At 42.1% G+C, this 22,539-nt stretch overlaps 1 protein-coding gene across 6 annotated transcripts in view; it reads left to right on the plus strand.

Annotated features, from left to right (window-relative positions):
• Positions 1–22,539, plus strand: part of LOC103056824 (NACHT, LRR and PYD domains-containing protein 12-like) — a 68,394-nt gene that overhangs the window by 23,492 nt on the left and 22,363 nt on the right. For 4 of the 6 annotated variants that reach the window (XR_015797132.1, XR_015797133.1, XM_088146158.1 and 1 more), the window contains exons 2-5: positions 1,168–1,467; positions 5,598–5,630; positions 6,361–8,044; positions 14,389–14,466. Coding sequence is in view for 3 of the 6 variants with exons in the window: in XM_088146158.1 (XP_088002284.1) it covers positions 1,194–1,467; positions 5,598–5,630; positions 6,361–8,044; positions 14,389–14,466 (2,069 nt within the window). In the remaining 3 variants the exon portion in view is untranslated. Of the gene's footprint in view, positions 1–1,167; positions 1,468–5,597; positions 5,631–6,360; positions 8,045–14,388; positions 18,401–22,539 lie in introns of those variants that run through there. The other 2 variants (XM_088146160.1, XM_088146161.1) reach the window with 2 other exon arrangements.

Here is a 22,539-nt window from a genome sequence, read left to right on the forward strand (position 1 = left end):
TGCCTGCCCTGCACAGTGGCACTCAGGAGCAGCAGCGCTGGGGCTGGGGCTGAAGTAGAGGTCTGAGGCCTTCAGCAGTTTCAGCCAGCCGCCACTGCCCTCAGGCCTTGACTTCAGCCCCAGCACTGCCACTGCCTCTGCGAAATGCTGCCTCATGCCTCATGCCACTGGCCTGAGATTGTTGAAGGCCTCAGGCCTCAAGTTTAGCCCCAGTGCTGCTGCCACTTAGTGCCACTGTGCAGGCAGCCAAAAGGTCATAGATGGAGGGCAAATAGGCGGGTGGGGGGAGTTGCAGTGCCCCTGCGGTCATAAGTGTGGATGGGCTGCCAAGCACCCAAATTTTGATTACGTGACCGTGGGGGGCACTACAATGGCCGTATCTTCCAGCACGAGTTGTAAGTCCATTTTTTCAGTGCCATTGTAATTTCAAAAAACCACTGAACGAATGGTAGGATAGTGAGGACTACCTGTATCTTTTATCATTGCAGTCAAAACTTTTTATTATTTATTTATTTATTTTTCATATTTATATTGCTGATCATGTCACACAAGGTGACATTGAGCGGCATACAATAATTAAAAAAATAAATACATAAAAACAATTACACTTAAAAAAACCTGTAAAAAACCTGTAAAAACACACAAAATAGGAGGGGATAAAATTAACGAGGGAGCCATTGTAAAATCTCCCCAGTCCCCTGGGAGCACCAGGCCTGATGACATAGCCAGGTCTTGAGGAATGTTAAGAGGGGTGGAGCTAATCTCACTTCTGGGGGGAGAAGATTCCACAAGGTGGGCACCACAGCAGAGAAGACCAGCCTCATGGGACCCGCCAGATGTAATTCTCTAGCAGACGGGATCCGCAGCATGCCATCTCTGCCAGATCAGATGGGACAGGCAGACTTTTAATAAAAAATATTATTTAAAAAAATAAACAATACTTTTTGCATTGGTCCTTCCCACTTTGACGACACTGTCCTACCAGTGTATCTTGCCTTTGCAAAAACTGTCATACTTAAGAACTTATTTCTTTGAAAATATTCTGTTCTAAAACTATTATTCTGTAGGTAGCATACATTTATGAATGTGAAGATAGAAGAGACTATAAACGTTATAACATTGTATTTTCTAAGAACAATATTTTTAACTGTTTCCTTTTAATTTTAGATCAGATATAACCCATAGTAATCAACATGAACAGCCATGTGAAAGTAAAACTTTACAGAGCATTGGATCAGCTCCTTGAGGATCAATTTGGAGAATTTAAGTGGATGCTAGAAGACATTGACTATGAGGGAAAACCCAACATTCCTAGAGGCCGTTTGGAGAAAGCTGATAAGCGAAAAGTTGTAGATCTCATGATTCATAATTATGGAGAAGATCTTGCTCTGGAAGTCTGCATTAGTGCCCTTGAAAAAGCCAATGTGACAAATGTTGCTGCAAATCTCAAAGAAAATACACCAAAAGGTAAAAGCCAACATATCACATAATATACTGTTCCCGTTTTAGAGGACAGTCTGGATATTAAGGTCCATCTGGACTGAAGAAGTTGCCTTCTATTGAATCTGGTCTCTCTGACTCTTGTCTAGTTGGACAGCCCGTGATTCCCTGGGATTTCAGATGGGGGTTTTGCCTGCCAACCTGAGATGCTAATTTTATTGAGCCTAGATTCTAATAGCAAGAAAGCATCTGCTCTGTCACTCCACCTTTGATTTTTCCTATTACAATAGAGTCTCGCTTATCCAACATAAACAGGCGGTCAGAACGTCGGATAAGCGAAAATGTCGGATAACACACAGTAATGATTGAGTGCGGTTAAAAAAAAACAAACCCCGATCTGCTGCGCCTGTTGCAATTGATTTCTGCGTTGCAGCGCCACCGTCAGGAGCAACAAGAAAGTACACTCACACTCGCAAACAAGCGGCACACTTTTCTTATTGCCAATTTATGCGTGTTGTGTTTTTTTTAGGGTTGTCGGATAAGACGGAATGTCGGATAAGTGAGGGTTGGTTAAACAAGATTCTACTGTACTGTCAAAGTAAAGTGATAAGCCAAGTTCAGACAAACTAAGTAGTCCAAAGGTCTAAATTTAAGGGAGGTCATATTAAAACTGGATTAAATCCATGTCTTTTCTAGCCATATTTCTAGGTGTGTTGAAAGGAAATGTTACAGGTGGTGTTGCTAGTGAGGGAGCCCTCAGGGCATCTAATGTGACATGGAGCCAAAGACAAAAGATCAGCATTCTCTCTCCCAGGAGCACTGAGGCAGGCCACAGTCCATCTGGGAGCTTGGGCAGGGGCTGGCAAATGACCCAGACAAACAAGCCTTCTTGTAATAGATGGTGAACCTAGAAGCCCAGTAGGTCGCCTTCAGACAAGTCAGATATCTTATGAGTGGGAAACCGAATATTTGGGGTGTGGGCTTAGAGCCTGTCTTAAAGGCCCTCCTCAGAAAACATATGTGCTGACTCTGCGAGCTCACTTGGACTCTCCCTTAAGTGGAAAGCTCAACTGGTGGCCAAAAGGGCTTTTGACTCGTATAGGATGGTGAAGCAAATGCAGCTGTATCTCTAGACTGGATCTTGGCTCAGTTATTTGTGAGTTTCAACTTAGGGTGGGAGGGGGTGTAATGTAATAGCCTCCTTTCCAAGACGATCTGGAAATTTCAGTTGGTGCAGAACATGGCCACAGAAAGGTTAACGGGGGTAAGCTGGTAATTTCACGCATTCACTGCATTGATTATTGATTTGAGACCAAAGATCAACTTCAACCTTTTTACATCTTGACATCAGAAGGATTTTCCATTTGTCAGTTCAAGAGAGAAGGCCTTGTCCTCCTTCTGGAAGAAGTTGCTATCTGGGGACCCTCCTCACTGCAGATTTCGTAGGAGGTCTTAAAGACTCAGTCAATTTAGGCTTTTCTTAAATGGGCTTCACAGGTTAGTTCAGCAGATGGCAGCACCTGGCCATCCTTCTCTGGTCCCAGAACCTAGGCAAGTTGGACTTCTTAGTCCCTGGATGGAAGACCACTAGGGAATACCAAGTTAAAGTGGGACATTAGGGGTGGGGGAACCATCTGAAGGCAGTATCAAACTACTTCCACACTGTTGCCATAGAACTGCCTGGCATGTCCACCTCATCGCCAGGAGTAAAGTCTGATTTGAGGAGTTCTCTGTCCTTATTGACCCTTTCTGAGACTCCTACTTTGTCTGACTTAGTAGTGTGAGGGGAGGATATTTGAACTCCTGACTTTTGTAGGTGCTCTTAGGTACAAATATAGAAAGCATCAGTAACAGAGAGAGCATAATAGAGTGTACTGTAAAAAGAAAGAAACAAGAATTATTTCTTCTTGATCAGTCTTCTTTTCACCTCCCTTCCCTTATTCTTCTCATTTTTCATTTTTCCTCATTATTTTTCATTTTTGCTCATACTACTTTTTTTTCTTTTCCTCTTTGTTCCTCTATAAGGTATCTGTGGATTTTTTAGTTCCCCTGGAAAATTTGGCTGGATCCATCAAAACTTTTGTCTTCTTTTGTAGCTCTTTTTGTAGGAAGAATATCCTCTGAAATACCACTATAACCATGAACACCACTTCTGACAACAGTTTTGTAATAGTTTCAGTCTTGGAATCCAGCTGAAATTCCTATATCCCTTCCATATATAATAAAATATGCTAAGCTGCAATGTGGTTTCTTCAGTCTTGCTTTGCTTGGCATATTATGACTACTATAAGCTATAAAATATGGTTTCTCGCTTAGAACAAGCATGGGCAGCCTGCATCGTCATATCACTGCCCCCTCCCAATGGCCCTTGCAGACCACTTAAAAAAAAAAAAGTAAATATTTGCTCTTGGCTGTAGAATATTTGCCAACCCCTTGTGTAGTATAATATGTGAAGCAGTTTAATTGTAGTTTATTCCCTAAACAACATTGAAGAGGTAGTGTGCAAGCTCATTTTAGAGAGTTTGCAAATAAAGAAATTCTAAAGGCTGCTATGAAGATTGGTGGTGAGAGAAGACCTTGATTAAAACTATTGTTTAATGAAATGATGAAGCCTGTGTGGCTTCCATGTTAGCAACGGTGGATTTCTTAACCTCAGCAGCCTTGGGTGCCTAGGTGGCAGGGCAGTGAATTTGATTGCAATAGGTTCCCTCTCCAAAGGACTGTGATGTACTTAACCTTTTCTTAATTTATGCATCATTAATTTAAGACAACTTTTCTCCAGTCTTCAACCCCCCTCCCTTTTTTAGGGAAAGTTAGGGGGGTGTTAAAGAGTAATGGATTAACATGCCAATCATATACCAGACCTAGTCATGAAAGGGAAACATTATTTGTCATGTTGGTTGATGGTCCTATTAGATCTCTCGGCAGCATTTGAGACCATTTTCCCTGGTCTCCTCTGGACCGTCTGCCAGGGCTTGTGTTGGCAGCATCATTTTATGGTGGTTCCACTCTTGCCTGAGTGAATAGCTCAAGTCAGTAATGACAGGGGAAGTGTGCCTGATTTCACAACCATTCCTATTGGAGGTGCTACAGAACTCAGTGATTTTTGCTCTAATATTTAACATCTAATTGAAGCTGTTGGGTAAGATCATTGTAACAGTGAGGTGTCATTAGAACTGACAATGTCCAAGTACGCCTTGCACCTTGAGCTGAAAAGAAATGCCCCTGACAGCCGGAACTGGCATCTGGTGACTGGATGAGGTTTGAAGGGGGGGATAGGACAAGGTCAAACTAAACCCTTCCAAAACTGTGTTCCTTGTCAGTAAGCACCTGGGCTTTCCAGTAACTCTAGTCCTGGTCCTTATTCTAGATGAGGTCATGCTCCCCCTGAAGGCCTTTGTCCATGACTTGGGGGTGCTCCTGGAGTCACAGCTCCTGCTTAAAGATTAAGTGAAAACCTTGCCCAGGTGGATCTTTGCCCGGCTTTGCCTGGTGTGCCAGTTATGCCCCTGCCTTAGCCAGGATTAATGAGACTTTAACTACACCCTGATCACCATGTAGTTGGACTGGGACACACACACCAAATGGTAGAGTCTTTGGAGATAATCCAGAAGCTTCAGTTACTCTATAATGCAGAGGTTGCTGGTGGGACTGCCCTGCCATTGCAGAGTAACACCAACGTTGAGGTTGCTGGCCTCACTTCTTATTAGCTTCCAGGCCCGATTCAGAGTGTTAGCGATTTCATATACAGCTCTTACGGTACAATCACTGCCTTGCCACAGTATCCTCTACGTGCCTAATCCTCTCAGTGAAGTTCATGGGACTTGGATGAGGTGGCTGGTCTTCTCTGGCGCAGACCCTATATTATGAAACCTGCTTCTCCCAGAGGTCCAAATGGCACCTTCTCTTTTTGTATTTTGGAATATTGGGAAGTCCTTATTTCATCAAGCATTCAGTTCCATTTGGCTGTGTGTGCTCATCTGTACATTTTTGTCTATGTATCTACACATGCCTTTATACAATTTTTCTATTTGCTTCATTTTTTTTTCTTTGTCCTATATAGCCAAGAGTTATTTGGGGAAAGATGGTGGTTTTAATAAATGGGGTAAATAAATAAATAAGTAAATAAATACATTCCAGTCTATTTTCCATTTCAGATGTCGTTCCTCACCAAAGGCCAGATTCATCTGGTAAGCCAGCAATTATTCAAAAGATCACTGATTTATGTTCAAAGTTAATTCTGCATGGTTGTGTCTTACCACCCGCCCCTGCCCCCCGCACCTGTGCAAGAGTTTGTTAGAGGTATTGGTCACCTGAAAAACCCTACTGCTGAAAACTCCAGGATGGTTTTTTCAGTGTCTAACATAAGAAAGTGAAAACAGTATCACAATAAAGGAAAGTCATACTTTAAACCTCTTCAAAGGATTCTGAAAATTCATTTGCCAACAGAGCAGTGAATTTGGAGTAGCAATTTCAGCCCTAGGTTTCAATGCCAATTACAGGTCGAAATCATATTCTGAATATCACTTCTAATTTACACTCTAAAATGTTTAAGACTGAAATGGTATAACAACTTATCTAGGAGTAAATCTGTTAGAGAGATTTATTTAAATGAGATGTATTTCTAAGTAGACTTAAATTGCAGTTTGCTATAAGAAAGATAATACGATTCTATTGTCTAAAACATACTTTTGTACTCGTGCAAATCATTCAATAAACCAGCCTTCATTTTGCCAGTGATCCCACTGGAACTGTCTAGTTAACTTCCAAGCATCCATGCCAAGATTTCAAGCATTGAAACTGCTTTGCAGCTTCAAGGAGCAGATCCATAGAGTGTTTTGCAAAATGCTTCATAGAATAGCTTGTGCAGGCCTTGTTTTAAAGACTTCTAATGTCCTATGTCCTATGTCCTTCTTTTAGGCTACAAAAGGCATATTGAAATAAAATTTCAAATAATAAAGGATCCTAATTCTCGTCTTGGTGAATATTTGCATCTAAATGAGAGATACTCAAAACTAATCATCATAGATTATCATCGATCTGAAAAAGCAAGAGGGCATGAAATTTGGGCTTCGGGAAAGAAACATGCTGAAATCATGAATACGAGATCCAGTTCTTCTGCCACCATTGAAAATCTATTTCACCCTGACAAACATGGACTAATTCCACAAGTGGTTGTGTTGCAAGGAGCTGCAGGAATCGGCAAGACCATGACAGCAAGAAAAATTATGCTTGATTGGGCCTCTGAGCACCTTTATCAGGACATGTTTAACTACATTTTTTATATTCATTGCAGGGAGATGAACCTCCATGCAGACTCAGAGAAGAGTAGTATTGTGGAAATAATTTCTAAACAATGGCCCAACAGTCATGCAACGAAAAACACAATTCAAGAGATACTGAATGATCCAGAGAAGCTCCTGTTTATAATTGATGGGTTTGATGAATTAAGATTTTCATTTGATCAGCCTGAAGCCCAGCTTTGTACTGACCCTTGGAAGAAGGAGCCAGTGAGAATCCTTCTGAGCAGTTTATTTAAAAAAAAGCTTCTTCCTGAATCCTACCTCCTAATCACAACAAGACCCACAGCTTTAGAGCCTCTCAGTCGTTGCTTGGAGTGCTCGCGTTGTGCTGAGATTTTGGGATTTTCAGTGGAGGACAGGGTGGACTTCTTCCACAGATTCTTTCAGGATGAAGAACAAGCAAAGCTAGCTTTTGGACTTGTAAAACAAAATGATACCCTTTTTACCCTGTGCGTAATTCCCCTTGTGTGTTGGATTGTCTGCACTGTGATGAAACAAGAGATGGAGAGAGGCAAGGATCTCCAGAAGACACCCTACACCCTCACTGCAGTCTATATGCTGTATCTCTCCAGTTTGTTAAAGTTTCACCATAAAGAATCCAAGCAGGATGTCCGAATAAATGTGAAAGGCTTGTGCTCTTTGGCTGCAGAAGGACTCTGGAAACAGGAAATACTCTTTACGGAAGAAGATGTCAAGAAGCACTGTTTAAATCAGGAAGATTCCCTCCCCCTCTTTCTGAATGAGAGCATCTTTCAAAGGGACATTGATTGTATTCAAACCTACAGCTTCATTCACTTAAGCTTCCAGGAGTTTTTTGCTGCTTTGTTTTATGTTCTCGAAGAGGGAGAGGAGCAGCATTCTGAAAATCTTAATGAAAATTTGCAGACGCTATTAGAACAGGCTCTACATGACAGGATTGATTTAACAGTGACAGTTCGCTTCCTCTTTGGTTTTTTAAGTGAAGAAAAAAGAATGACACGGTTAAAACAAGAATTTGGATGGAAAATTTCTCCTAAGAATAAAGAGTTCTTATTAGACTGGGTGAAAAATAACATTAAAAAAAGGGGAATTCGTTCCTGTCTAGAGGAAGGAATATTTCATTATTTATATGAGACACAAGATGACAATTTTGTAAAAAATGCGTTGTATGATGTGACTGCAATAGATTATAAATGCCACTCAATTATGGAGCTGATGATCCTGGTCTATTGTGTACAACACTGCCAGAATTTGGAGGATTTCATGATTGGAGGCTCTGTATTTGCATTGATAGAGGAAAAACTATTTCCACTACAAAATGAGTAAGTATTTTTGAAAGTCTGTTGAACATCTAATTCAGTTTATGATCCTGCCATCACTGTTCTCTAACCTGCTATCTTAAATATAGTACTGGGCCAAAAAAAATGCCACTTAGTAGTATGCATAAATGTCTTTGGGCAACTTAGTTAAGGAGGGGTCTCAAATCCTTAGCAATTGGGACAAGATATGGCTTGGGTTGGGTGGGCATGGAAGGACTATTCACTAAAAAGGAGCAGTTGTCCATTGGTCAGACCAACCCCAATCAATCCCTCCTGATCTTAAGAACCTGATAGTCATATCACCAGGAAGTGCTCAGCTCAGCTCAGCTCAGCTCAGCTCAGCTCAGCTCAGCTCAGCTCAGCTCAGCTCAGCTCAGCTCAAGAACAGAGAGGCAATTGCTGTTGTGATCTAGAAGCTGTAACAAATATAAATAAATAAATAAATAATGACATTTAAAAATGTGATCATTTTATATATAGCCCAACACTGCCTTTAACAATTGCATACTAATTTGAGGTTGGAAGCTCCTTCTGAGTTCGGAGATCTTTTGAAAAACTTTCCCTGTTTTTCCATGTCTGTTTCCATCTTTAGTGTCTTTACAGAGGTTGTTGTAAGACAGGTAGTCCTTGGCTTACGTCCATTCCTTTAGTGGCCATTCAAAGTTACAGCAGCATTGAAAAAATGGACTAACGACTGATCATTGAAGCTATAGCCATGTCAGAATCCTCACAATCAATTTACCACTTTACTTGTCAGCTTGCTTGCTTGCCTCGGTTCTGCCATTAGAAGATATTGGGGGGGGGGGGTTCTGGACGAATCTGGAAGGGTGACCAAGAGAATTGACCATTAGAGGCAGATGGGTTGTTATCAGAGAAAGAGGAATGTTCAAGGTCATACCAACGAGAGAGTGTGAGAACTGTTGAAGATTAAGGGGGTGCATGGGGGAAGAAAGAAAAAGGGTTAACGCAACTTTTGGCCCGTGCATCCTCAGTCTTAGAAATGCTTTAGAACTGTACACATGTTCTTAATAAATGAACTTTCTTTTGAACCATTACTGGTTGCAAGGAGAGTTACTGAAGTTGTGAGTTATGAGTGGCAGATCGTTACATTTTGCTAAGACTCCCATGAGGACTTTTGCTGAGGAAGAAATTGCCTTGAGGAAAGTCCAAAGGATCGCTTTGACTGGGGTGCCACCGAGCAACAAGATGGCATATGATGTGATCGAGGAAATGGAGGAAGTCCCCAGTTCCTCAGGAGTCCCGCTAGAGGTTAAATTCGTTCAGCGGGAGGTCCCGGTGGAGTCCTCAAAGGCAACCAGGCTGGCAGCGAGAGGGGCGGCCAGGAAAGAATGGGGACCTGCACTGAAAGAATGCATGGGAAAAATGGAGACTCAAATAGCTTCACTGGCAGATGATGTGCGGGCTATGAGAGCTGCGCTGAATTGGATGCTAGGGGCCAGCCTCTCACCCCCCTGCAAGGGAGACAGCAGCAACTCCTGGATTATTGGAGGCAGGAGAGAGATCAGCCGAAGGTGAGACGTCCAGTGAAGAAGATGAGGACTACGTACCCAGGTGGTCGAAGAAGAGCCCGATAGAGCAGCGAGGTATCTCCATGAAATTCACAGGAGATGCCGAACAATTGGCAGCTGTGGATCTACATGGAAGGCTATGGGGCGTTGTTCCGCAGTGAAGTCGAGAAGGTTTCCTATGTATAGAGTTATTTTGAAGGCACGGCGGTGGAGTGGGGATGCACTACACAAAAGCTCCGGCATTGGGGAAGCTGGACGACTTCCTGGCAGCCCTGCACAAATGCTTCGAGGACCTGTCTGTAGCCCTGAAAGCAAGGACTCTGGAGTGGCTCCGGCAAGGGACTCGGATGGTGTCTGAGTTTGCATTTGAGTTCAAGGGGTTGGCGCAGAAGCTTCTGGACATACCAGAGGGGCTCCTCATCGAGTTCTTCTAGCGGAGGTTGCAACCCAATGTTCTGCTTGATGTGATGAATTGGGGATACCCAGGGACCCTTGATGGATGGAGTGCTATGGCAGCAGAGGTGGAGGAGCAATGGCTGACGGCGGCGAGAACCCATTTGAGAGCAATGGAGGCAGCAGTCAAGAAAGCCAGGATCAAGCCCAAGGAGAATGACCAAGATGGGAAAAGAGGTCGTCAGGTATGTTTCAGGTGTGGAGAGTCGGGCCATTTCGCTGCTAATTGCCTCCAAGGGAAATCGGACATTGGACGGAAGAAGACAGCGCAGAAGTCGACAAAACCTATGAAGCCAGGGAAAAAGGAGACTATGGCTACCAGTGCTAAGGAGGGGCTGCTGAGCCCTGAGTTTGAGTCCTCGGAAGGAGAGGAACAGTTGGCAGGAAATTAAAATTGCCTGCTTTAAAACACATCCGAAAGCAGGTGTCCTTCCCAGGGGGTTAAGATCGATCAGGGGATGAGTCGGAGAGCGAGGAGACAGGGGTGAATCCCAGCAACATGTGGGTGAAGCTGAGGGTGCTGAGGACAAATCATAGGTCGGACCTGAGGGCTCTCATAGACTCGGGGTGTTCCCATTGCTTAATAAATTCCATAATTGTTCATGGGTTGGGACTGAGGGTAAAGAAACTCAAAACCCCAGTGATGTTTTCTCAGTTGGATGGGTCTCCAGTGTGTGTGTGTGTGGGGGGGAGTCCTGTGGAGTTTTGTACAGAGAAACTCGAGCTGTGGATGGGAACGCACTGAGAGACTATAAAATTCCTGGTGACTCCCATGGCAACCCATCCATTAATCTTGGGGATGAATTGGTTGAAAAGGAGGAACCCCACAGTGGACTGGGACGAAAGCAGCTTAGAGTTCCCACATGGGCATGGTACAAGGGTGAGAGGGATTGCCGGAAAATCGTCACGGGTAGAGGTGGCTGTGGCGAGTATGGAGACAGTGAATCAGAGTGTACCTGGGGAGCCGGCTTTGATTCTGGATCAGTACCAAGACTTGGAAGAGGTATTTAGTGAAAAGGAGTTGGACCAACTACCCCCCCCCCCCATCGGCCAAGTGACTGTGCCATAGAGATTGAACCCGGAGGTAAATTCACGATTAAAAAGATGTATTCTATGACTCCTAAGGAACTGGGGGCTTTGCGGGATTTTATTGATAAAAACTTGCAGAGCAGATTTATTGAGCCTACTTAATCCCAGATAGCAGCACCGGTGCTATTCAGAGAAAAGAAAGATGGTTCATTAAGGCTCTGCATGGATATAGAGGCTTGAATGCTATTTGCCAAAATAATCGATACCCTTTGCCACTGATGAAAGACCTGTCAGCTCACTTGTCAAAGGGAAAAATTTTCACTAAGTTGGACTTATGGGACGCATATTTCCAGGTGTGAATACGAGAGGGTGACGAATGGAAAACAGCGTTCAATTGCCCTCTCAGTTGTTTCCGATACAAACTCATGCTGTTCGGATTAAAGGGGGCCCCGGGAGTATTTATGCAACTCATTAATGAGGTTCTGCAAGAGGACTTGTACCGGGGGGTCTTGGTGTATCTCGATGACATACTGATTTATTCTGAAAATATGGAGGAGCATGTGAAATTGGTGAAGAAAGTATTGAGGAAACTGTTGGACTCTCAGCTGTTTGCTAAACTGTCTAAAAGTGAATTCCATAAGGAACAAATTGACTATTTGGGCTACTGGATATCTAGTAAGGAAATTGAAATGGACCCAAGCAAGATGTGGGATGTGATTGGCTGGGAGGTTCCCAGAACGCAGTGGCAGCTTCAAAGTTTCCTGGGCTTCGCTAACTTCTACCGCCAGTTCATTCTGAACTTTGCACAGGTGGTGCTCCCCCTCACTGATTTATTAAAAACTAAGGGGAAGGATGAAGCAAAAGCCTCGAAGCCCGGGGCTCCGCTCACATGGTCACAGGAATGCCAAGAAGCATTTGAAAAGTTGAAATGCCTGTTCACGGCGGATCCTATTTTAAAACATCCCAACCTGGATAAACCATTTGTCATTTAGGCGGATGCTTCAGATGTAGCGGTGTTCAAGGTCATCCCAATAAGAGTGTGAGAACTGTAGAAGATTAAGGGGGTGCATGGGGGAAGAAAGAAAAAGGGTAAAAGCAATTTTTGGCATGTGCAGACTCAGTCTTAGCTATGCTTTGGAACTGTACACTTGTTCTCAGTAAATGAACTTTCTTTTGAACCATTACTGGTTGCAAGGAGAATTACTGAAGTTGTGAGTTGTGAGTGGCAGATCGTTAAAGGCCGTCACAGCATCCCTGCAGTCATGTGATTGCGATCTAGGCTCTAGGATGCCTGGATCACAATTATGTCACAGTAAGCTGTGTCACGTGACTGCCATTTGTGCCCTTCCTTGCTGGCTTCCCATAAGCAAAGTCAATGGGAAAGCCAGCAGAGAAGGTTGCAAGTCATTCCAGTAACTCGCTCCTGCTGCATTTTCTCCCAAGGAGCCCGCTACGGAGTACAAGATCCCAGGGCTCTCATACTCAATAGTACTCCTTGCCTGCCCACACACAGCAAATCTATGCCCACCTGTGGCCCCTCCCGACCCACCTGCAGCTCCTATCTACCTTCCTGCAGCCTCTGCCAACCTGCCCATGGCCTCCACTGGCCCTCCTCCAGCCCCTGTCGGCCCTCCCTCTGGCACGCCCGTGCTCTGTAGCACCTGCCCACATAACCCCACCTGGCTGTGGCATCCCCTCACCCCTCCTGGGACTTCCGGGTTTGCCATCACTAAGCATTGCAGTCACATGACATCACGCTTTGCAACTGCATCACTTATGGATGGCAATCCCAGTCCCAATTGCCATCATAACCCAAGGACTACCTGTACAGCTTCTTGTCTCTTCTAACAGCTCTCTGAAACTCTTAAGTTCCTTCCTTATTTTTGTCTTTTTGATAATAGCCCAGGAATAAAGTGACTAACAGAGCAGTTAATCTTCAGAACTTGTCTTGGAACTTGTATCATCAGAGTTGTCTGTAACAGTCCAGCATTCAAGCACCAGAGAATCCATGATCCAGTCTGAATGTCTGGACTGGGATCTGGAGACTAGAGGATCTGGAGCTGCTCTCATATAGAGCCATGGGATGCCATGACTTGATTAGGTGCACTGCTGCCTTCTTTCAAGGAGATGTACTGATTGCCTTTACTCAGCCCTTCGTAGCTCCCAGGGTGTCCTTGACTAGGCTCCCTGCCAGAATGTGTCCCCCATTATCTGAACTGGGCTTCATCTGCTCTGACTCTTTGTCCCCTGAAGCTGTCACGGGTGCCTGATTGCCTGCTTGCTTTTCAGGCCGACAATCAGTCTGGTCCCCCCTTCAACCCCTGACTCAGAAGACTGATAGAATCATAACAGTATTAGGGAAGCAAGCATGAATCCATCACTTGTGGGGAGGTGTCTTGGACAACACCTACTTAGACCTTTTGTAGACCCACTTAGACCTTTTGTAGACACTCTTGTCAACTTTACATTGCTAAAAAAGGATCCACTATTTGCTATTCCATCTGTGAACCTGTTTTTTATAAATGTCCAGCCTTTCCAGTGATTTTGTACAATTAAAAAAAAAACTAAAAAATGTCCATGGAGGCAGTAACCAGTGACCTGTCAGGTCCAGCAGAAGAATCACAGCGAGACAATCCAGAATCAGCTTAGCTTCTTTATTAGCTTACACCTAATAGACAGTATCTCTATAGACTAACTCCCAACAACAGCAACTATAACCCTGATGCCCTTAGGGAGGGGCCAGTCTCCTCCTTTTTACTTTCCCATGCTCTGGTTGGGGGCTAAGGAAATGCTTTCCCTGGAATGTCTCACCTCCCTCCCTACAACCTTAAAGCTCCATTCCAGAATCCTCCTAGTTCATGCCATCCATCACATCAGCAGAGGCAAGAAGGCATTCCTACCAGAGTGATGTTTGCCTAAAATAAAATGAAGCTCAGCCAGCGATCGAGACAGTCCCATTTGTTTGTAATTGTAGGCAATGATTATCCTTTGAATATGAATAGATATGACCACGTATGAGTGTGGTATGCACATGTGCATGAGTGTGTCACATTTGGACATTCCTTCTCAGTTCTAAGTTGTGGCACTTAGAGTTTCCTGATATATTTTCTCTGCTTATTCCTTTTCTTTGTATCTAGAATGCCATGCCAAATCTTAATTCCTTTAAGCAATGCTATCAAATGGCCTTTTTCTATCACTATTTTTCCGTACTACAACATGAGTATATTTGTTTGTGGTTACTTGACAAATGGACTGGAATGCCAAGTGTATTTGAAAAGTAGAGGAATTGGAAACACTGAATCACAGTCTGAGAGCAAAAATGTCTTTCCCTCTTAGGGAATGGAGTTTACGGGAAAGATATATGGAAGACTTCTTTAAAGCACTGACAGAGCTGAGAAAATTAATAACACTGAGGTAAGAAACTGCTTATATTTTATCACAGATATTATTAATACAAAAACCAATACATGGCATTGCTTGCATATTACCCTGAATATTATGGCCATAGCAGTCTCTCCTCATTTCTCATGTTATGAAAACTGGGAGGAAACATGGCTGGTACCACCAATTCTGGTGGTTGAAAATAGAGGAGGCTTCGCTGGGGGTTCCTGCAGCCTGGGATAGAAGTGGATGATCTCTGAGACGTTGAGAGAGAAGGAAGCAGAGTTTGAAAAATGCAAGGAAGGATGCACTATTATCATTGGAATTCCTGGATGAAAGGCAGGGTACACTGTTGGAGAGCCTCCTCTGGATAAAGAAGAGAGAGAGATGGTGGGCCCCACCTGTTTTTGTGGCTATGTGGGAGAAGGTCTGAGGAGGGGTATGTCCATGATGGGTTATGGGGGGATGGAAGGTTAAGAAAGAGGTTCCTATGGCATGTTGCATGGGTTGAATTGGTACTGTAGCTGGGTCAGTTGAAGTACTTAAGAAACAGCAACCTGCTTTTGGTAGATGGAATGAATTAGAGTGGTTGTGTGGATAGTTGGTTAAGATGGAATTGGTGGTGGTGGAAAGACTGAGGGAATGGGTTGGAGGGAAGGAGGCTGGGTACCATCTTTCTTCTAGCTCTCTTCCAAAGAAGAATGGTATTTCTCTAGTTCATCACAAACACATGAGAAAGCAAGCAAACTTACAGTTTCCAGAGTAATATAAATAGATAATATATATCCTCATCTGAAACTTATTTCCAAAATACTCATTAGATTCATATGCTGTTACTTTTTCAATTTTAATAAATCTTAGTAATAAATCTCAGCAGTCAGAGATGAGATAGTCCTGTTCCTTTCAAATAATTACTTCCAGTCCTGTTTGTTATAAAAGAGGCCCACTTTTTATGAGCTGTGAGAATAACCTTGAGGAAGAAAAGGAAGAGCCACAGCCAAGGCAGGTAAGAGCCCATAGCAGGAATATAATTTGAGTAAGTATCTCAGACTGGACCCTCCCTAGTTCTCTTCAGGATCAAGGAAGAGAAGGGGGAGACATATTCAGAGTTGCAAGAGACTGTTACTCTAACCCTAAAATAAAAATTGTTTAGTATTCATGATTCTGGTGCTCGACTCTGGCTTATCTTATAGGGCTGACATCATGGGATATCTCTTAATCTGGAATTGGGAGGCAGCCAGGGGATTGGGCACAATTGCTCTAGAGTGGCCTTTCATCGGTCCTAGATGCCTCAGTGTCCTGTGATTTACTGACAAGTTCCAGGAGATGAAGCAATTGAAGAAATACCTAGAGCAATGGCATAAAAAAAAAAGTGAATATTACTGATCACAGATACATATGGACCCAGCACATATTGTGTCTACAGAATCTCACCCTGCTGATTCTTGTTCTAAATTTTAGTATGGTCATAAAACAGTTATTCTAAAGATAAATACACATAGCCAAGAATTGGATTTACAATATGGAATAAAAACAAGAAGGTAAAATTCACAAGGATGTAACAAAGTAAATAATTTTTCCTGATGCTCAGCAAGAGTGCAAATGCATTTGGTAAAGTTGGATAGGCAAACCCTAGAGCATCTTGCAGTAGTCCATTATGAACACCAAACTTGCTGTTCAATGTTACATTCCTCTAGACCCGCCTCCATTTCTTTTGTAAGTGGAAACCATTGACTGTTAACCTCCAGCCTCCAGCCTGGTGACTCACAGGAGAGTGGCACTGTGTGTGATAATTGGGGAACACTGAAAACAGCTCAACTCTACATAGCTTCATCAATTCACTTCCCCAAAGTCCTGGGTCTTCTGTGGTTAAAAGCCCATGTTCCACAGATCACTTGGTTTGTGGGCCAACTGTGTTTCTCCACCCCTCAATGTCAAGCTCACATCATGGGTCTGATGTTGTTCCCCGAATCTCTTAGGGTGGCAGAAGATCTGTGGAACTGCCAGCTAAACATGAGGAGTTCAAGGATATTTTTGGGGAAGCAGAGGCAGACCAGACAGACAGACAGACAGACAGAAACTTTATTTTGGTCATTGTCCAATAAAAATGCAGTCTATAAAACAAACAAAGCAAATTTATCCCCTAATATCAATAGCTGTTGGCGACCATTTGTGGACGTAGCTTACACAGAACATAGCAGAATTTTGCTACTTTTAAAGAAATACGTTTATCTTGGTTGTTTAACAGATAATGCAAATAAAAATGATCAGAGTGCCCTGGAAATTTAAATAAAAGGTGGTAATGAACTAGTGGCAAATGTCCCTGTAGGACTGATAATACAAAAGAACATGGGCTATAGTTTCTATGGCACCCAGGGCCAATATCAGGTTTCTTATGGGTTTTCCTATATTTCCCTTCCAACACAGCTGTGTGGAGGACCTGAAATGGGGTGAGAGATAAGGCTCTTCTGAATTTGGGGACTGTAATATGATATAAATACAAAGCTGGGTTAGTCGCTAAGATTTGGTTATTAGCAATTATATTATGAGAAAATGCAGCAGTTTCTCTTTGGCTTTCTATATCTAAGATCTTTTGTCTTAACATTGATTTAGCTTGAACTGACTCTAAGGTTAAGATGGCATCACTGGAGAAACCATAGAGACTCAGTTAATTTTGGATTGCTATTTCCCAAGAGGATTTGAAGCTATCTGCCAATATTAGATGGGTCAGTCCACTGGGGTTGTGATGTAATTTTAGCCAATAGGTAAAGATAATTATCCAGAGATTAGATTCGAGTTTACTGACTCCTGCTTCCCGTCGAAGTACAGCATTTGGAACACAGCAGGTAACCTGGAAGATGTTTCTTAGAAATTTTGTTTGAATTCTTTCTAAGGTAACCAAGCTGTTCTATCATCCCACTTGAGCCCCGTATAGCAATTGTGCTTGGGCTTTAGCTGCAAACAACTTAATTGCAGCAGGGATAAATTGTGGTCCTCTGGAAAAAAGTCAGTTTGGATAGCTCATGCAGATCTCTGTGCATGATGAGATACATAGTCCAAGTGGGCATTTCTGCATCCTGAAGGTTGAAAAACTATCCCTAGATATCTAAATAACCTGCTCAATGGGCTGCCTGCCTAAGTTACAACTCCTCCGTTTTGGAGAAAATAAGTATCTTAGTCTTGGTGTAATTCAGGGGTGTCCAACCCCCGGCCTGCTGGCCGCACATGGCCCAGGATGGCTATGAATGCAGCCCAACACAAAATTGTAAACTTACTTAAAACATTATGAGATTTTTTTGGCGATTTTTTTGGTAACTTGATTGCGTGGTTCCCAAGTGTGAACTTTGTAGATGACAACGTCGTGTCACAATGTCACATAAAATAAATGTACGTATACTCTCGCTATTTGTATGCATGTATTTCAGTTTTACGGCAGTGTTCTGCTTCCAGTGTGTTATCTTCTAAGCGCAGACAGTCAAATGGATACCATCAGATGTTACATGTGCTTGTGGTGACTTGGCAAGTGAAATGCAGAGATTATCAGTAATATTTCAATCTACCATTGCAAACTATAGGCATTTAATGTTATTTAGAAGACAGGTAAGCATTCTTATTTGATTATTAATGGTACTTCTACACCTCGGCCATGCCTCATGCATTGCCCGCCGCGCTTTAGCTATACAATCGGGGCTCTACCTTGCGCTGCATCGGCCGCCAAGATGTAGAAAGGCCCAAACCTTGCTTTCTATTTTCCTGTCAATTAATTTTCATAATAAAAATAAATATAGTCCCTTATCTATTATTTTTTTAATTCCAGCATGGCTTCTACAACGTCTCAAAAGAAAACAGAACCCCCCCCAAAAAATTACGGATGAAGGAAGATTGTTCAACAAAAAGGATTCTATTGTAAAAGCTAGTTATGTGGTAGCATATTTAATAGCAAAAAAATCAAAGCCATTTACTGATGGTGAGTTTATTAAGCAATGTATGGAAAGCGAGGCAGATATAATTTGCCCTGAAAAAAAAGGAGGATATTTCTAAAATCAGTTTGTCTCACCAGACTACAGCCAGGCAAATTGAAGAAATTGAAAATCTGTCAAAACAAGTTTGGAGAGTAGAGCTGCTAATTTTAAATTTTATGCTTTGGCGATGGATGACAGCACTGATGCTTCAAATACACCTCCGCTTGCTATTTTTATTAGAGGTATTAATGATGAATATAATGTCACTGAAGAAATGGCTTCTTTAGTGCCATTAAAAGACACAACTAAATCAAGATATATATACGAAACAGTAAAAAATATGTTAAAGTGATTTTCTTTGTCCATTGTCAACATATCTGGTATAGTTACTGATGGTGCCCTGGCGATGGTAGGTAAAAGAGAGGGACTTGTAAAATTAATAGAAGATGATGCAATTGCCACCCAAAACTCATGTTTGATGAAGTATCATTGCATACTACATCAAGAAAATTCATGTGCAAAAGCTTTAAAAATGGATAACGTCATGTAAATCATCATCAAGACTGTGAATTTCATAAGGGCCAAGGGATTAAATCATCACCAATTCCAGGAATTCCTTAAAAGTGTTGATGCTGACTATGATGACATCATTTACTTTTTGGAAGTAAGATGGCTAAGTAGAGGCCAAGTGTTGAAAAGATTTTATGATTTGCGACATGTTATCAAGTCGTTTATGGTATCAAAAACAAAATTTGTGCCAGAACTTGACAATGAAAACTGGCTTACAGATTTGGCATTTTTAGTAGATTTAACCATTCATTTAAATGAGGAAAACATGCATCTTCAAGGTGAAAACCAATTTATCAATACAATGTTTCAAACTATAACAGCGTTCCAAATGAAACTTAAATTATGGCAAACTCAAATTAAGGCAAACAATTTTATGCATTTTGACATGTTGGCTAAACACAGTCCTGTGAACAGCAAAAATTATGCAGCCTTGCTTTTTGATTTGATACAAGAATTTGAAAACAGATTTCAAGATTTCCAGGAAAATAATATTTTGATATATTTGCAACTCCATTTTCAGTCGACATAAATATGTTACCTGCCAATTTTCAAATGGAATGCATAGAGCTGCAATCTGACATTCATCTTAAAGAAAAATTTGATCATGTCTCTTTACTGGACTTTTATAGGTCCTATCTTCCCAGAAACAAATATCCCTCACTTCACAATCATGCCTTATTCACGTCATCGTTTTTTAGTAGCACCTACATTTGTGAGCAACTATTTTCAAGAATGAAGCACACTAAGAATGAAATTAGAACCAAAATATCTGAGAACTCACTGAGAATTGCAACTACTTCCATTGAACCAGATATTGATGCATTAGTTTCTCAAATGCAATGTCAAATATCCTGCTAGTTTTATCTTGCCCTCTTTTCTTTTACTTTTATAATAAAAAATATTTTAAAAAATCAATGAAGTTTTATTACTTAGATATGTCCACTTTCTATATTAGTGATCGCAAACTTGGGACCTGCTCGACAATTTTAAAAGACTCTCCGAACGGGGCGCTGCATAATTAGGATTATTATGTGAGGACTTTTTGCTTATCTGTGGTGGCGGGTATCACGAAAATTATGCACAGACCTTTTTTTGCTCATCAGCTTTTGTTAGTGTTTGTGTATTTAATGTGTGGCCCAAGACAATTCTTCTTCTTCCAATGTGGCCCAGAGAAGCCAAAAGGTTGGACACCCCTGGTGTAACTGATGATTAGTTCCTCCTCAGTACAGTCATGCATAAGTAATCTCAGAGCTCTTTCGAGGCCAATAGAAATTAATGACAGAATTACTGCATCATCTGCATACGGTAATAAATTGGCATGCCTTTGGGCTAATTTAGGAGGATGAAAAGTAGAGCTACTTTGATGAGGGACCAATGAGTTTATATAGTAGTTGAGTAAAAGTGGGGCCAATACACATCCCTGTCTGACTCCCCCCCTTATTTTTTTTCCTTTGCGACATGCCCTGGATTACTACACCTGACCTTCAATCTTGTGTGCTTATGTATTTTAATGAGCAGCAGGAGTAGACATTTGTCAGTTGTGGTATTTTTTAATGTATGCCACAGTTTAGTTCTAGATAGTGTGTTGAAAGCTGACCTAAAGTCAATAAATGCTGCGTAAAGGGATTGTCCTGATTTGTGGGTGTACTTTTCTATTCGATGTTGCAGCACCAAAGCATGGTCTAACCTTGATCGACCTGCTCTAAATCCAGCCTGTTCATCCATCAGAATGTTTTCAGATTCAAGCCAATGGATTAGTGTCTTCTGTAGATGTGTAGCATACATTTTGCCAATCTGACTTAACAAACTGATTGGACGATACATAGCTGGATCATCTCTCGTGCCCTTCTTATATAGTGGTATTATAATAGCCAAGCCCCAGTCCTTTGGTATCATGGCTGAATGATCTACGTATGCTGTGGAAAGTGAAGCTAGCACTTGGATTCACCATTCCAAATTATTTTTTATTACTTCATCTGTAAGAAAATCAGAACCCGGGGTTTTCCCTGGTTTGAACTGTTTAATTATATTTCTGATCTCTGAGCATGAGACCGGGGGCCAATAGGGAAGAGAGGGCACATCCAACTCCAAATCTGCTAGGAAATTCTCCACTTGACCATATAAAGTGACAAAATGGCTGTTGTCTGTGGCGAAGAGCTCTAAATATTGTTAGAAAAAGATGGGGCTACCAACCTCTAGAAGATGGCAGGGTGTTTTTCATCGGCAGCTGCTATCAAGCGTTGGCAGGATACCCTCATAGCATTCCTTTATTTTCTATCTGGAGCAGCACAGCAACTCCATTCCACTACTACAGCTGGAGAGAGGTCTGGGAATTCTCCTTTGCAGACATTCACCCAACTGATTCCGTTACTCCAGCCAGTGCTCTCTACCCAGATATCAAGGAAGAGGAACAAACAAGGGGCAGGATTTATCCCTCTCAGCCCTGGTTTGATACAGAATGTTTTGAAGCCAAGAGTAAACTGATCAGGGAATTTAAGTTATATAAAGAGAACCCAGCTGAGCACTCCATCCAAGATTTTATGCTCCTGAAGAAACCGCACAAACATCTTTTACAAAACAAGGAAAGAGAATTCACTAGGGCTTCCTGGCAGCAATTGATCACAGCATCTCAAGCCAGAAACCCAACTCTATTCCGGCACCTGATAGCTTTCCATCCAATTGACAGGCCCCTTTCACTTCCTCACCTTTTACCTACATCTGTGTGGGAGGACCACTTTAGAGCATTATATTCGCAAGAAGAGGCTCCTAAATTTGACTTAGATATTAATAGTAACCTACTGTACTCCCTAACTTGGCTCCAGTCAAAAGTGCTGAAATAAAGGTGCTCATAACTCAGCTAAAGCCTGGTAAAGCTCCAGGCAATGACTTTATTGCACCAAAATACTACACAAACATTTGTAATGTTGGATCCCTGTTCTTGCTTCCCTGTTTACTTACATCAGTCGCACTGTGCAAATTCCAGGGGACTGGGGCCTAGCCATTATCGTGCCCATCTACAAAAAGGGCTCCCGAGAACTGGCTGCTAATTATAGGCCTATTAGCCTGTTAAGTGTAATAAGGAAGCTCTATGCCAGACACTTATAGAACAAATTAGTTGATTGGATTGATTTACTGTATATATTGGCAGATGACCAAGCAGGCTTCAGGTCCGGACATTCTATCTATGGACATGCCCTCATACTTTAAGATCTGGCCGAAAAACATATATCTAAAACAGGCTCAACACTATATACAGCATTCATTGATTTTAGGTCTGCATTTGATCTAGTTTCCAGAGCAAGGTTTGGACCAAGCTCCTGCACAGCACCATTGATGGACGGTAACTATTGCTTATGCACAATCTCTGTAAGAACTCTAGAATCAACGTTCGATGCCATATGCAAGGCCACCACACTAGTGAGATTCCAACTCACAGACCAGTGAGGCAGGGATGTATTTTAGCTCCTCTGCTGTTTAATCTCTATAGAAATCCACCTGAGACCAAAATAAATCAATTAGGACATCACCCTCCAAAACTAGCAAACAGACATATAGCAACTTTGTTGTATGCAGA

The sequence above is a fragment of the Python bivittatus genome, unplaced genomic scaffold (genome assembly GCF_059951505.1).
Source record: "Python bivittatus isolate LINGU-HERP-01145 unplaced genomic scaffold, Pbiv_v1 ctg000480_np1212, whole genome shotgun sequence".
In the NCBI taxonomy this organism is placed as follows: Eukaryota; Metazoa; Chordata; class Lepidosauria; order Squamata; family Pythonidae; genus Python; species Python bivittatus.